Here is a 14,562-nt window from a genome sequence, read left to right as displayed (position 1 = left end):
TTGAAGGAGATGTTAGCAGTCCAATTTGCATTAATAGCTTTCAAGGATTTACTTCTTCCAGGGCAGGTGTTGGTTCTAACAGACAACACAACTGTCATGTGGTACATCAACAAGCAAGGGGAACACATTCTTATCCTCTATGCAGACAAGCAATGATTTTGTGGGAGACTGCTCTCAGTTTACAGCTCAATCTTCAGGCAAGGTTTCTGCCGGGAGCACAGAACTCCTTAGCAGATGTGTTGAGCAGACAATTATGGATCCCCACGAGTGGAAATTGGATCCTCATGTATTTCAGAAATTGACAGTGTCATGGGGAACTCCAGACATAGATCTGTTCGCTTCTCCACTAAACTACCAGCTGCCAAAGTTTTGCACAAAAGGTTTCATCCCACAGCTTGGAAAGTGGATGCTCTTTCTTTCAATTGGAGCAATCTTCATGTGTATGCCTTTCCACCTCTGCCTCTCCTCCCAAAGGTACTCCTAAAGGTCAGACAGGACAAGCCAAAGATGATTCTAATAGCTCCAGATTGGCCTCGACAGCACTGGTACCCATTACTGAGAAGTCTGGTTCGGGAGCCTCCATGGCCTTTACCTTCGATTCCACACCTGCTGTCTCAAGAGAACAGTCATTTACTCAATGTCAAACTTCACTCTCTTCACCTAACAGCCTGGCATATTCTGTTTTAAACCCTGGAGGGTCTCAGCTTCCACAGCAAGTTTTGAATGTTATTTTGGAGGCCAGAAGGCCTAGTACAAGGAAAGTACGCAGATAAATGGAAGAGATTTTTATTTTGGAGTGCAGCAAAGGAATTTGATGTTGCTAAGCCTAATTTAAGTGTGGCTCTTCAATATCTTGCTGAGTTACTGGACAAAGGTTTGTCCTTCTCTTCTATTAAGATTCATGCTGCAGCAATTTCTGCTCACTATGACTGTGACCCACCATTGTTTTCTCATCCTTTGTTTAAGCAATTCCTTAGAGGGGCAAAGAATATAAGACCCCCATGTAGAGCTCCTACTCCTGCTTGGGATCTCAATTTTGTGTTGGAGAAACTCACTCTACAACCTTTTGAGCCTGCAGCTACTGCCGAGTTGAAATATTTATCATGGAAGACTGCTTTTTTGTTGGCCATTACCTCTGCGAGAAGGGTTTCTGAATTACAGGCCCTTATGGCAGTTGAGCCTTTCTTGATTTTTCCATAAGGATAGGGTATCTTTACATACTAATCCTTCCTTTATGCCTAAAGTGGTTTCTAGTGTGGCTTTAAACCAAACTATTCATTTGCCTACTTTTTATGCAAACTCCCAAAATAAAGGGGAAAAGATTTTGCACACCTTGGATATACACAGGCAGTTGCGATATTATTTGAGCAGAACTAAAGGGTTCAGGCAGTCTCAGCAGTTGTTTGTTTCTTTTGCTTTGGGTTCTCAGGGCAAGCCTGTGTCAAAACAAACTATTTCTAAGTGGATTGGGTTTTGTATTGCTTTCTGTTATTCCCATCATGGTAAGGAGATTCCAGCTGGGATTAGGCCTCATTCCACTAGAGCTACTGCCACTTCTACAGCTTTTTTAAGGGGGGTGGCAACTAAGGATATTTTGGAGGCAGCTACTTGGAGTTCAGTGCATACTTTCTCTAAGCATTACCACCTTCCTCTTTACTCTAAATCTAGGGCTGGGTTTGCCACTGCTATTTTACAGGGCATTTTGGCAGCTCCTACTACTTTATAGTTTTGCCATCCTCCCTTACCTCTGCTTTGGGATTCTACCCAAGTGTAAGGACTGCAGCAATGTGAGATGAAGAACATAGTACAGTTTTGTACCTACCATAAATGTAGATGTTCAAGATCCACATTGCTGCAGTCCAATACCCTCCCTCCTTGCCCTCTGTTGTTAGAGGCGGTTGTGTGGTTTGGGTTGTAAATATTGTGGATATTGTATATATTGTTCATATGATTAGTGCAAGGGTGGTTGGTTGTTTTTTGCTGTTTTTTGGTTTTGACCTTTCTGTTTAGGGTCTTCTGACATCTGGGGCAAGAAAAGACTGAGGATATGACGTCGGTCATGCGCATTTGTACCCTGACGTCCTGATGTCAGTCTTAAGCGCCTTGACCGACGTCAGCCTAATGCTTTGATATTCGGGCCGACCGAGGACAGCGGACTACCCAAGTGTAAGGACTGCAGCAATGTGGATCTTCGAACATCTACATTTATGGTAGGTACAAAACTGTACTTTTAGCCTGTGCCTCCTTCAACCGACGGACTCTTAGACGTCGGTCGGAGTTTGCAGAAGAGTTTTTTGGATCCGCTTTTGCATATAAAATGCCGTCGGAGACTCCGACTACACATTTAGCCAAAAAACGCAAGGAAAAGGAACGACACTCGCGGCCCGCGGTTTCGGCTGAAACCACGGTTAGGCCTACCGCGAGTGTCTTGGTTTCGGCTGAAACCAAGTCCTCGGTTCTTACTTCTGCCGAAATTATACCTCCGACAACCGAGGCCAGAGAGGCCCCGGCTGCGTCGGCTACAGAAATCCCTACTGAAGAAGCAAGCGCACAAGAATTGTCCGACACCATTCCATTGGACATTTCTACTCCTGCACGTGGGGCAGCTAGGCCCCCTGCTTCTATGTCTATTAAGGCCTTCTCCAGAGCTAAAGCAGCTAAAATTTCAAAAGCCTTACCTGCAAAAGCTACTTCTCAGAGACCTTCCTCAAGTTCTCAGATTCTCAGCCTTGCTGAGGACCTTATATCCATGATTAGGGGTTCCCAACCTCACCCAGACAGGGCCTCCCACCCTCCTCCTGACAAAAGGCCTAGGACTGAACCCCCTGAACCTCTCTCCTCAGATTACTCCTCGGATGGATCTGATTTATCAGACCATCAGGAAGGGCCATATTCTCCTTATGAGATTCAGATGCAGAAGACTCTATTCCTTCTGCCTCCCCTCCTGAAGAATTTTCCTTTGGGGAAACTTTGCATTCAATGAGGGAACACTTTCTATGGCAGGGTCAGGATTTCTGTGATTCTAGAATAAGATTAAGAACCTTTTTACACTTACCACAGCATAGGCCTTTAGCCATACCACCTGTGCTAACTGTAGTTGATGATGCATATAATGATGTCAGTTCTGCCCCTGACTCTCTTCCCCCGGCCCCTGCCAAACCTGACAGATATTACAGGGTCCCGGATTCTCACTTCCATTTGTATAAAGCCCATGCTGCAGACCCAGAAACTATATCTCAGGGCCCAAAAGGTGTTGCAGCTGCCACGGCCAAAAAAACCCTACCCTCTGAAAGAGAGTCAACAGCATTAGAGAGATGGGGAAAAAAGGTTTATACATCTGCTACTCTTTCTGCCAGGGCATTAAACTGTCAATTCCACATGATACAGTACCAGGAATATTTGTTAGATCAGCTGAATAAAAAGCTTTCTTCTACTGAACCTTTAGACCGAAAGTCCCTTCAGGATTTGGTACACAACTCTCAGCAGGTCAGTAATCATTTCTTAAAATGTGGCTATGATGCACTGGAGGCTTCATTTAGATCAGCTATGACTGGGGCAGTAATTCGAAGACATGCCTGGCTAAAGAGCAATCCTTGCCAGACCATGTCAAGGCTAAACTCCTAGATGCTCCAATGGAGAAACAAAGTTTATTTGGCTCCCCTGCACAGGAGATTCTAAAGAAAGTGGAAGAAAAAGCAAAATCTGTGCAAACAGTAAAGGATTTTCTGCAGGTTCAACCTCCGAGGTTCAGCAGAAACTGGCCTTCAAAGAATTGGTCCTTTCCAGACACCTCCAGAACACAGAGGGGCAGGAATAGACGCCCAAGAGGCAGAGGTCAATCAAAGGGTGCCTACAGAGGTCGTCAGTGGCAGCCTGCCAACCAGAGGAACACTGCCACAGCTGCAACTACAACCACTTCCACAGGACAGACACAATGACTTGACTCTGATTCCGCCTACCAGGGAACAACTGGAAGCACCCTTGGGCGGAAAGCTGTCTTTATTCTCGAAAAACTGGTATTGCATTACAAAAGCCAAATGGACATTGCAAACCATAGACAAAGGATACAGGTTTCACTTCCACACCTTTCCAAGAAGGAGCGGAATGCCAAACCTTCCACCAAACCAGAAGCCAGAGGCTTTAAGACAAATCCACAATTTACTTCAGATGAAAGCTATAGAAAGGGTACCATCTATGGAACAAGGCCAAGGATTTTATTCCAGACTTTTCCTTGTACCAAGAAAAGAAAATCAATGGAGGCCTATTCTTGACTTGTCCGCACTAAACACATATCTCATTGTGACAAAATTCAAGATGCTGACCCTACAGCAACTTCTTCCCATGTTGGGCAAGGAGTCTTGGCTGGTGACTCTAGATCTCAAGGAGGCATACCTGCACGTCCCTATACGACCAGATTGCAGAAGACACCTCAGATTTCTTGCAGGATCAGAGCATTATCAATTCTCAGCATTGCCCTTTGGCTTATCTACTGCGCCCAGAGTATTCACGAAATGCCTGGCATCAGTAATTGCACATTGCAGGCTTCAGGGAATTCAAATCTATCCATACCTGGACGACTGCCTAATACAAGCGGACAACAAGACAAAACTAATAAAGGATTTGGCCTATGTCATGCACCTGTTACAGGCCTTGGGATACACAGTCAACATCCAGAAGTCAAGACTAGTGCCATCCCAAAGGATAACATTTTTGGGTGGGGATCTGGACACAATGACTCAGATGGCTTTTCTCACAGAAGAAAAACAAAAGCAACTTTTAGTCTACTTCATGGCTTTGACGAGACAAACTCAGCTCACTGCAAGGAAAGTCCTGCAGGCCCTGGGTTACATGGCATCCCGCATAATCTTGATCCCGCATGCCAGGCTACATATGAGAAAATTACAATGGTACCTAAGGAATGTATGGTCTCAACACAGGCACAGTCTAGAAACCATGATACCAATCATTCCATGCCTGAAAAAGGAATTCCTGTGGTGGGCTCAGGCCTGCCAGTCCAACAGAGGGTTGCCTTTCAACAAACCACAACCAAGGCAGACCATCACCACGGACGCCTCAGACCTAGGATGGGGAGCACACATGGAGGACAAGTGTATCCAAGGCCCATGGTCTCAGGACCAGCTGAACTTGCACATAAACCTAAAGGAGATGCTGGCGGTGAAACATGCAATCGAGACATTCAAATCATTCCTCCAGCAAGGACATCTGCTGATAAGGACAGACAACACCACAGTCATGTGGTACATAAACAAACAGGGAGGCACGATTCCTACCCTCTATGCCGGATGGCAATGGATCTGTGGAACCTAGGCCTGAATCTCAACATCCAGCTGCAGGCCAAATTGCACCAGGAAAAGAGAATTCACTAGCAGACAGCCTAAGCAGAACTATCACGGATGCTCACGAATGGATGCTGCATCCAGACATCTTCAAAATCATAACAAGCAAATGGGGAATGCCAGAGATAGACCTGTTCGCCTCCCCACTCAACCACCAACTGAAGAAATTCTGCTCAAGAGTATACCACCCACAAGCCTGGAGGGTGGACTCTCTCTCTTTCAGCTGGAATGCCCTAACAGTGTATGCTTTTCCACCTCTCCCATTGATGTACAAAATTCTACTGAAGATCAGGGAGGAACAGCCAAAGGTGATACTGATAGCTCCAGACTGGCCAAGGCAGCACTGGTACCCGCTACTGAGAAGCATGTCTCGGGCGAACTCATGGCCTCTACCCCTATGGCCTCTTCTTCTAACGCAGAACAACTTCAAGACCCTGTATCCAAACTTGAAAACACTGCAGCTAACTGCCTGGAAAATTGCTTAAAACAAAACAAAACTGTTTTATCTCAGAGGGTCAAGGACATTATCCTGGAGGCTCGCAGACCCTCCACAAGGAAGACATACTCAGCTAAATGGAAGAGATTCCTCATTTGAAGCGCATCAAAGGGTACAAATATCACACTGGCAAACCTAGCACACATCCTAGAATATTTAGCAGAACTGTTCCACAATGGCCTGTCCTATTCTTCCATTAAGATTCATGCTTCAGCAATTTCAGCAGAGTACAACATGGATCCACCTATCTTCTCTCACCCTCTCCTCAGACAATTTTTAAGAGGGATCAAAAATGTAAAACCTCCAAGGAGACCCCCTCTACCTACATGGGATCTCAATTTTGTGCTGGAAAAATTAACATTACCCCCTTTTGAACCAGCAGCATCAGCAGACTTACAGTTCTTATCTTGGAAAACTGCTTTCCTTCTGGCAATCACTTCAGCAAGAAGAGTATCCGAGTTACAGGCACCTAATGGCAGTGCAGCCTTTCCTTATTTTTCACCAGGATAGAGTGTCTCTGAGAACCAATCCTACTTTCATGCCAAAGGTGGTATCCAGGGTATCCTTGAACCAAGCTATTCATTTGCTTACGTTCTTCCCTAACCCACAGAACAGGGGGGAAAAACTGTTGCACACCTTGGATGTACACAGACAACTACGCTACTATCTGGACAGAACTAAAACCAGCAGAAAAACTGACCAACTTTTTGTAGCATATGCAACTGGAGTGCAAGGAAAAGCAATTTCCAAACAGGCAATTTCAAAATGGATAGGAAATTGCATTCGTTTTTGCTACTCTTTTCATGGAAAGACAGCTCCTGAAAATATCAGGCCTCACTCCACAAGAGCCACAGCCACCACTACAGCTTTCCTACGAGGGGTGGCTACCAAGGACATTTTAGAAGCTGCTACTTGGAGCTCCGTGCATACATTTGCCAAGCATTACAATCTACCTTTATACTCCAGATCCCGAGCAGGTTTTGCAACTGCAGTTTTACAGGGGATCTTAACTACACCATCCTTATCTTAGTACCTCCTCCCCCAGTTTGGTTATGGTATTCTACCCATATGTTATGACTGTAGATGCATCCTTGAAGGACATAGTACAGTTTTGTACCTACCATAAATGTAGATGTCCGATAGGTATGCTTCTGCAGTCAGGATTACCCACCCTCCTTCCCCTCTGTGGTAGTACAGTTTTGTACCTACCATAAATGTAGATGTCCGATAGGTATGCTTCTGCAGTCAGAATTGCCCACCCTCCTTCCCCTCTGTGGTACTCCTAGGGTGCTTACCCCTTCTTCAGCTAGCTGGGGGAATCTATTATGGTGTATTTGTTTGTATGTATATATATATATATATATATATATATATATATATATATATATATATATATATATATATATATATTGTTTGCTTCTGTTTGGAATTTTCAACATTTATCCAAATTTAGCCTTCCTAGAGGGCACCTGGCATCTGGGGCAAGAAACACTGAGGAAAATGGCGTCGGCTGATGCCTTTATACCCCAGAAGCTCTGACGTTGGGGAAAGTGCGACATCAGCCGAGGCCAGACCCAGACTTTGGAATCCGGCCGACCGAAGGGCTGCCTGAGGCAGGACAACCCATATGTTATGACTGCAGATGCATACCTATCGGACATCTACATTTATGGTAGGTACAAAACTGTACTTTTTTCATGATCAAGCTTTTTGAAAGACAATAGGTTATTAGCTTGACAGTAATACCTAGAAGTACCTATGGTAACACTGTAAGTATGCATGAATTGATCTAGTCTATTAGATTTTTTACAGCTAGTGTAACCTTTTATAAATGATCCTTCATCTAAGAACACATTGATGTAATGTGGTGCCAGTATGGGGCCTGAATTTATGCTATACAGATAAACATTGGACCAGTTCAAAACCTTTAGATCTGAAGTAGGAGATTCATTTGTCTGCAACCTGTGGGTTATGGATCCGACATCGGATCCGAACCGGCATGGTTTACCAGCTATGGATCCAAGCTCTCAGCTCCTCCCCTCACCCATAATGCCCTGCTCTCCCTACATGACCTCAGATCTTGTTTGCCGCGCTGGTGACCAGATTTGTGTTCCTAAGCTCTTCAGCTAAGTGCAGTTTTCTAGTGTTTACAGTGTTTAAATTTGTAATTTTGTGTGAAAGTTGTGAGAAAGTTTAGGTTTCCCTATTACTTGATTATACTTTTTAGTGTTTTAAATTTATTTTTACTTTTCCCTCCCCTCGCTGGTAGCGTAGTGTGTGTTTGGGCCTGTGTGTGCTTTAGTTACTTTTGCTTTTACCCTAGTTTAAGTAACTTTTTTTGTGTACTTTGGGATGTCTGAACAACCCAAAGCAGTGTTTTCTAAGTGCTCCGAGTGTGGCCTTAAGCTTTCCCCGGCTGATGGCCACACTCGGTGCATTAGATGCCTTGGGGTTGAACACCTCACTTCTGGATGTTCCATTTGTGCAGGGTTCAACCCCAGGGCATTGAAGGAGCGGAGGTCCAAGCTTGTCTTGGCGGGTCTTTTGCCACCGGACTCTGCTCCGGCCTCCGCTCCTTCGGGGGTAACCGTTTCTACGGTTGTCTCCTCTCCAGCTCCCCCTCCTCCTCCTGGGACTCAACCTCCCTGTAGTGGTTCGGAGGAGAGGGAAGCTAGAAAGAAGGACCGGAGGGAGAAGCACCATAAGTGGCGGGCCGAGACCTCTGTTTCGGCCCCGCCAGCCAAGCGGGCTTCTCCTCCGGCCTCCTTGTCTGCTGGCTCTCCCCCTCCTCGGCTCCGGTCTCCTGTGTGTTTTTCACCGGGACCTGAGGAGGAGGAGACCCGATCTCCGTCGAGGCTATCCAGGAGGCACTCAAGGCCTACCTCGGTAGCCTCGTCGAGATCAACCTATAGCCTGTCAGACGCTGATCTGGACCGGATGATGAGAAGGTTCATCCAGGCCCAGATGCAGATGGGAGTGCTCTTGCCTCCCACCCACTCTGGGGGGGAGCTCGACCCCTTTTTTCAAGCCAATTGCTCCTTCTCCGACCCGCTACCCGGTTTCGGAGCAGTTGGATCCGAGCAGCTTCGGAGCCGGGGGTGGGTCGGCGCCGATAGTACTTGGTACTTCGGATCCGACCCTGCCCTCGAGTGCTTCGGATCTGACCTCTCGGAGCCTGGATCCGAGCTTCGGATCCGGGGGGATCAGTGCTCCTTCGGCGCCGTCTGTGTCGGAGCGCACTGTCCCTTTGGATCAGAGTGCTTCGGCGCCGGCTCCGATCCACTCCTCTGATCCGAGGGGGAGCCGATTGTCAGATCCTTTGGTCGAGGTCGGCTCCCCTTCGGCTTTTGATGTAGTGGAGAGGGCCCTGTTGAGGGTCTCCGGACCCCGGCACTTGCGGCTCCGTCCCGCTCCATCTGCACTGGGTCAGGCTTCCACCATCCGGCCCTTGGGACAGCCCGCTCCTTTGCCCCAAGCTGTTCCCCTGGAACAGGTCACTGTTTGCAAGGAGTCCTCTGACAGCCCCCCGGAGGATGTTCCCCGCAAACATACGTGCAAAAGGAGGCACATTGACTCCCCCGAGTCTCTCACAGAAGACACGGATTTGGAGGAAGGGGAAGGCTCCCCAAGGTCACCCCCTGAGGATGTCTCATTTGGAGACATCATGGAAATGCTCCGCATAAGGGGGGGGTGGTCTGCCCCCAAGTCTTCCTCGGACGAGTCCGTGTTCTTGGAGGCATTTGAAGCGGGCCCATCTACCTCTTGGGTGTCCCCTCCTGCCGACCCCCTGGTGGACCTCATTACCACCAGGGTGTGGAAGGAACCGGACACCGTGGAGCCAATCCCAAAAAGGCCCGACCGTATTCTCAGTCCCCCGGCTGACCGTGCCCATTGGAGTAAGGGGCCTCCGGTAGATGCCATGTTGACGGCGGCGGCCACCAAGAGGGAACTTGCTCAGGAGAGTCCCTCAGTCCATCCCCCGAGCAAGGAGTCTCGGATGATGGACCGCTTGGGGAAGCGGATGTTTAGTTCAGCGACCTTCTCTGTGAGGGCACTGAACTATCTGGCACACGTAGTTAGGATGCAGCGCGATCTTATAAAAGAATACGCTGCATCCCCCCCAGAGTCCATGTCGGAGGAGGACAAAGTGCTGCACTCCACCCGCATGGCCACTCTCAGGTCCGTCACTAATACCTCTATGCGGCTACTGTCCCATGCTATGGAAGGTGCCGCTAGAGCCGCAGGGGCAGGCCTAGTTACTAGACGTCAGGCCTGGCTCCGTCATTGCGATTTCTCAGAGCCCTTCAAGGCGTCATTTGCGAATGCCCCCTTCGATGGTTCTGCCCTCTTTGGCAAAACTGTTCGCGACACTTTGACCCAGAGCGAGAAGGACGGGAAGACGCTGTCTGCCGTCGGAATCCACTTCTCTGCACCCCAGAGGCCCTATTCTAGGAACCAAAATGGTCAGAAGAAGATGTGGTTCCGGAAGTCGCAGCAATCCCAGCCTGCTCCGGACAACCAGTCCTTCCGTGGCAGAGGAGGACAGGGAGGACGCCGCCCTAGGGGCAGAGGGGCTCCTAGGAACTTCGGATCCAGAGAACCCTTCTCTGAACGGCCCGCGCAGCAGCCCTGAGGGGTTGCCCGGCTACTCCACTCTGGAGGCAGTCGGGGGACATTTTTCGGAGCACCTAGCGGCATGGGAGTCCATAACATCAGACCGCTGGGTTCTCCAGATTATATCCAGAGGATACCGTATCCCCTTTCTTCACTAGCCAAAATTGAAGTCCCTCCCCGACGTTCCACCCTGTCAGTGGGAGGCTGCTTTGGCAGAAATTGGCCATCTGCTAAAGAAAAGAGCCATCCAGCCCGTCCCCCCAGACCAGATCGGATCAGGGTTCTACTCCAGGTTCTTTTTAGTGCCAAAAAAGACGGGGGATCTAAGACCAATTTTAGACCTTTCACTCTTGAACCTGGCAGTTCCCAAGGAGAAGTTCCGAATGGTCACGTTGCAGTCTATTCTCCCCCTTCTGGGAGAAAATCACTGGATGTGCTCCATAGACCTCAAGGATGCGTACTACCACATACTAATGGACAGGCGCTCCAGGAGGTTTCTCCGCTTCCGGCTGGGAACCATTCACTACCAATTCCGGGTCCTTCCCTTTGGTCTCACCACAGCCCCCAGGGTGTTCACCAAAGTATTAGCAGTGGTAGCGGCCCACCTGAGGCTTCAGGGGGTGCAGGTCTTTCCTTACCTGGACGACTGGCTTCTCACCGCCCCAACAAGGCATCTACTTCTCTTGGCGCGAGACTCCTTTCTCCATCTTGCTCCACGCCTGGGCATCACGATAAACACAAAAATCCAACCTAGCACCCACTCAGCTCATAGATTTTATAGGTGCCAGGTTAGACACGAGGAGACTGAGAGCCTTCCTCACAGCGGACAGAGTGCAAAGCCTACAGCTTCAGGTGCGGGCCATTCTCCACTCAAATTCAGTTCCGGCGGAGTTGGTCCTGAGGGCCCTAGGGTCCATGGCGGCAGCGATTGCGCTTCTTCCTCTCGCCAGGTTCAATATGCGTATCCTTCAATGGACTCTCATGGTTCAGTGGTCGTATCTTGCTCTTCCTATGCATCATCCCATTGTGATCAGCAAAGCGTGCAGGCGGTCCCTCCTGTGGTGGCTACACTCTCCAGATCTCCACGGAGGCCGCCCCTTTTGTGCCTCTCCCCCCTCGCCACGGTGACCACGGACGCCTCCCGCCTCGGGTGGGGGGGGGGGCATTTTGCAGGCCGGACGGTCCAAGGCACGTGGACAATTCAGAGACCGTGCTGCATATCAATGTCCTAGAGATGAGAGCAGTGCTCTTAGCATTGCTAGCACTTCAGGCCTTTCTTCCCTTGGGAACAATTGCGATTCAATTGGACAACATGTCTGTTGTCTGGTATATCAACAAACAGGGAGGAACCAGGTCTTACCCCCTTTGTCGAGAAGCCATGAGAGTGTGGGAATGGGCAATCTCCACCAACCGCTTTCTCATAGCAACGCAAATTCCGGGTCGGTCCAACATCCTGGCGGACAAACTCAGTCGCACCATTCTCACCCCCTACGAGTGGTCTCTCAATACTCAGGTAGCGGAATGCATCTTCGCACAGTGGGGAACTCCTTGTTGCGATCTTTTTGCGTCTCCCTCAAACACCAAATGCGACAGTTTTTTCACCCTGATACCTCCTCCCGGAGGTTCTCCAAGAGACGCTCTGGTGCATGCTTGGCCACCCGGTCTTCTTTATGCTTCTCCCCCTTTGCCTCTGATGCTCCAAGTTCTTCAGAAAGCCTCTCGGTTGGGGTGCAGAATGATCCTCATTGCTCCCTTTTGGCCTCGACAGATCTGGTTCCCCTTCCTAAGGTCTCACTCAGTGAATCCTCCTTGGATTCTAGATCCCATTCCAGATCTGATTTCTCATCCATCCCATCTATCTCCTCCGAACCTGGACAACCTCAAGCTGAAAGCTTGGCTGCTCCAGTTCCACTCCTGATCAGGACTCCCGGTATTTCGTCCCCTGTTAAGGCCATCCTGGTGGCAGCTCACAAGCCATCCACTAGGAAAGTCTACCGTAGCAAGTGGAAGCGGTTCCCTTTGTGGGCGGAACGGCAAGGCCTAAACCCCTTCACAGTTCCTCTCCCTTTGGTGCTTGACTTCTTAACCACTCTTTTTAATGATGGTGCCAGCAGTTCCACGGTCAAAGTACAGCTTGCAGCAATTTCTCATTATCACATTGGTCATGACTCCAGTCCACTGATGTCTGCCAAATTGTGTAAGATTTTCCTTAAAGGTACCTTTCTTCTCAGGCCCCCTATAAAGCAAGCGGTTCCTCCTTGGGACCTTTCCTTAGTTCTTCAGGCCTTGACCGCTCCCCTTGAACCTCAAGGCTACTGTAGATCTGAAATTCTTATCTTTCAAGACTGCCTTCTTAGTAGCCATTACTTCGGCCAAGAGAGTCTCAGAGCTTCAAGCATTATCAGCTAAACCTCCGTGCTTGGTCTTTCATCCGGACCGTGTTTTCCTCAGGACCAACCCGTCCTTTCTTCCTAAGGTAGCTTCTGAAGCAAACATTAATCAATCCATTAACCTCCCTGTTTTCTTCCCCAAATATCAAAACAAGGGTGAGTACAAGCTTCACTCCTTAGACGTTCACAGGCAACTTAGATTTTATCTAAACAGGACTGCTGGTCATAGGCAATCCGACCAGTTGTTCATTTCCTTTGCTAAATTTAATTTGGGCAAGCCAATTTCCAAAGTCTCATTATCTCGCTGGATTTCACAATGTATCTTACTAGCTTATCAAGCTTCGAAGGCCCGCACCGGAGGGTGTACATGCCCATTCAACCCGGTCAGTCTCTACCTCGGCCGCCTTTAAGGCTAGGATTCCTCTAGATGATATTTGTGCAGCAGCCACGTGGGCTTCATCTCATACTTTTATTTCCCACTACAAGTTGGATCTTGCATCTAGAGGTAGAGCATCCTTTGGCTCATGGTGCTCGGAATATCCTTCCATGATGGCCACCCAAGATTCAGGTAGCTGGGGACTCTGTCCCACAGGTTGCAGACAAATGAATCTCCTACTTCAGATTTAGAAGTTATGTACTCACCATAACGTTCCATCTGAGTAGGTGTATTCATTTGTCTGCAACCATCCCGCCCTCCTATCCCCCTGGCCTTTCAGTTTCCTGCATATGTTGTGTTACCCTTTTCAGGGTGTTTATGCTGTTGGCAAACTCGATCTGAGGTCATGTAGGGAGAGCAGGGCATTATGGGTGAGGGGAGGAGCTGAGAGCTTGGATCCATAGCTGGTAAACCATGCCGGTTCGGATCCGATGTCGGATCCATAACCCACAGGTTGCAGGCAAATGAATACACCTACTCAGATGGAACGTTATGGTGAGTACATAACTTCTAATTCTCCAATTCTGGAACAAACTCCTGCTGTTGGTAAAGCAAAGCATGTCCCCTAACATCTTCAGATTTTACTTGGATGACTGGATGGGAAAAATAAATTTATGTATGTGTTTATGTGAATTTGTAACAGGAATAAAGCACTTATCCAAATGGACCTACTTCAGGCTCAGTCTGGGTGTGAAAAATAAGCATACTTGAGTGGCTGGGATACAAACAGCTTAATTGCTGCTTTGTCTAGTAGCAACCTATGAAACAAATGCCTTTTGCTACACTTAATATTTGCTGCTGTATTTGAGTTTGGATGGGAAGAGGGTAGTGATGCAAATAAATCAGGTTCTTTCTAAGTCTGTGCCATCACTGCTAATTTTCATTGTAATATATATTGTTTTTACTTCAAGGTAAAAGAGGATTTGGAAAGAGAAGAAAGAGAGCGTGCAGATCATTTCAGGCAAGAAAAGGAGATGAGAGATCAAGAAAGGGAAAGAATGCTTAAGAGAGAGCAAGAACAGCAAGCTTTGGAGGAAAAAGCCAAGAAACTGCGAGAAGGTCAGGAGAGTTGGAATATTTTACTTTTCTGTAATTAGATGTTGTGCAGACAGCCTGCATCAGCAGCATAGAGGAAAAAATCCATGACTACAGCCCAGGCAACCTGAGTTTTACCAGTGGCTTGGACACTTGACAGTACAGCCAGGGAGGGTGGTGCCCATTGTAGGGAGGAGGAACAGTGGATGTTCATCGTGTTTCACTGTTGCAGTC

The 14,562-nt window shown here is 48.2% G+C and overlaps 1 protein-coding gene across 1 annotated transcript in view; it reads left to right on the top strand.

Annotated features, from left to right (window-relative positions):
• The window catches only part of LCA5 (lebercilin LCA5), a 920,045-nt gene that overhangs the window by 649,511 nt on the left and 255,972 nt on the right, over positions 1–14,562 (top strand). Inside the window, exon 6 of the mRNA XM_044073710.1 lies at positions 14,205–14,352. Within this exon, the coding sequence (XP_043929645.1) occupies positions 14,205–14,352 (148 nt within the window). The remainder of the gene's footprint in view (positions 1–14,204; positions 14,353–14,562) is intronic.

Source organism: Protopterus annectens, chromosome 1.part1, assembly GCF_019279795.1.
Source record: "Protopterus annectens isolate FY-2018-M chromosome 1.part1, PAN1.0, whole genome shotgun sequence".
NCBI lineage: Eukaryota > Metazoa > Chordata > Ceratodontiformes > Protopteridae > Protopterus > Protopterus annectens.
Note: the sequence above shows the minus strand (reverse complement) of the source record. Positions and strands in the feature narration are given on the sequence as shown.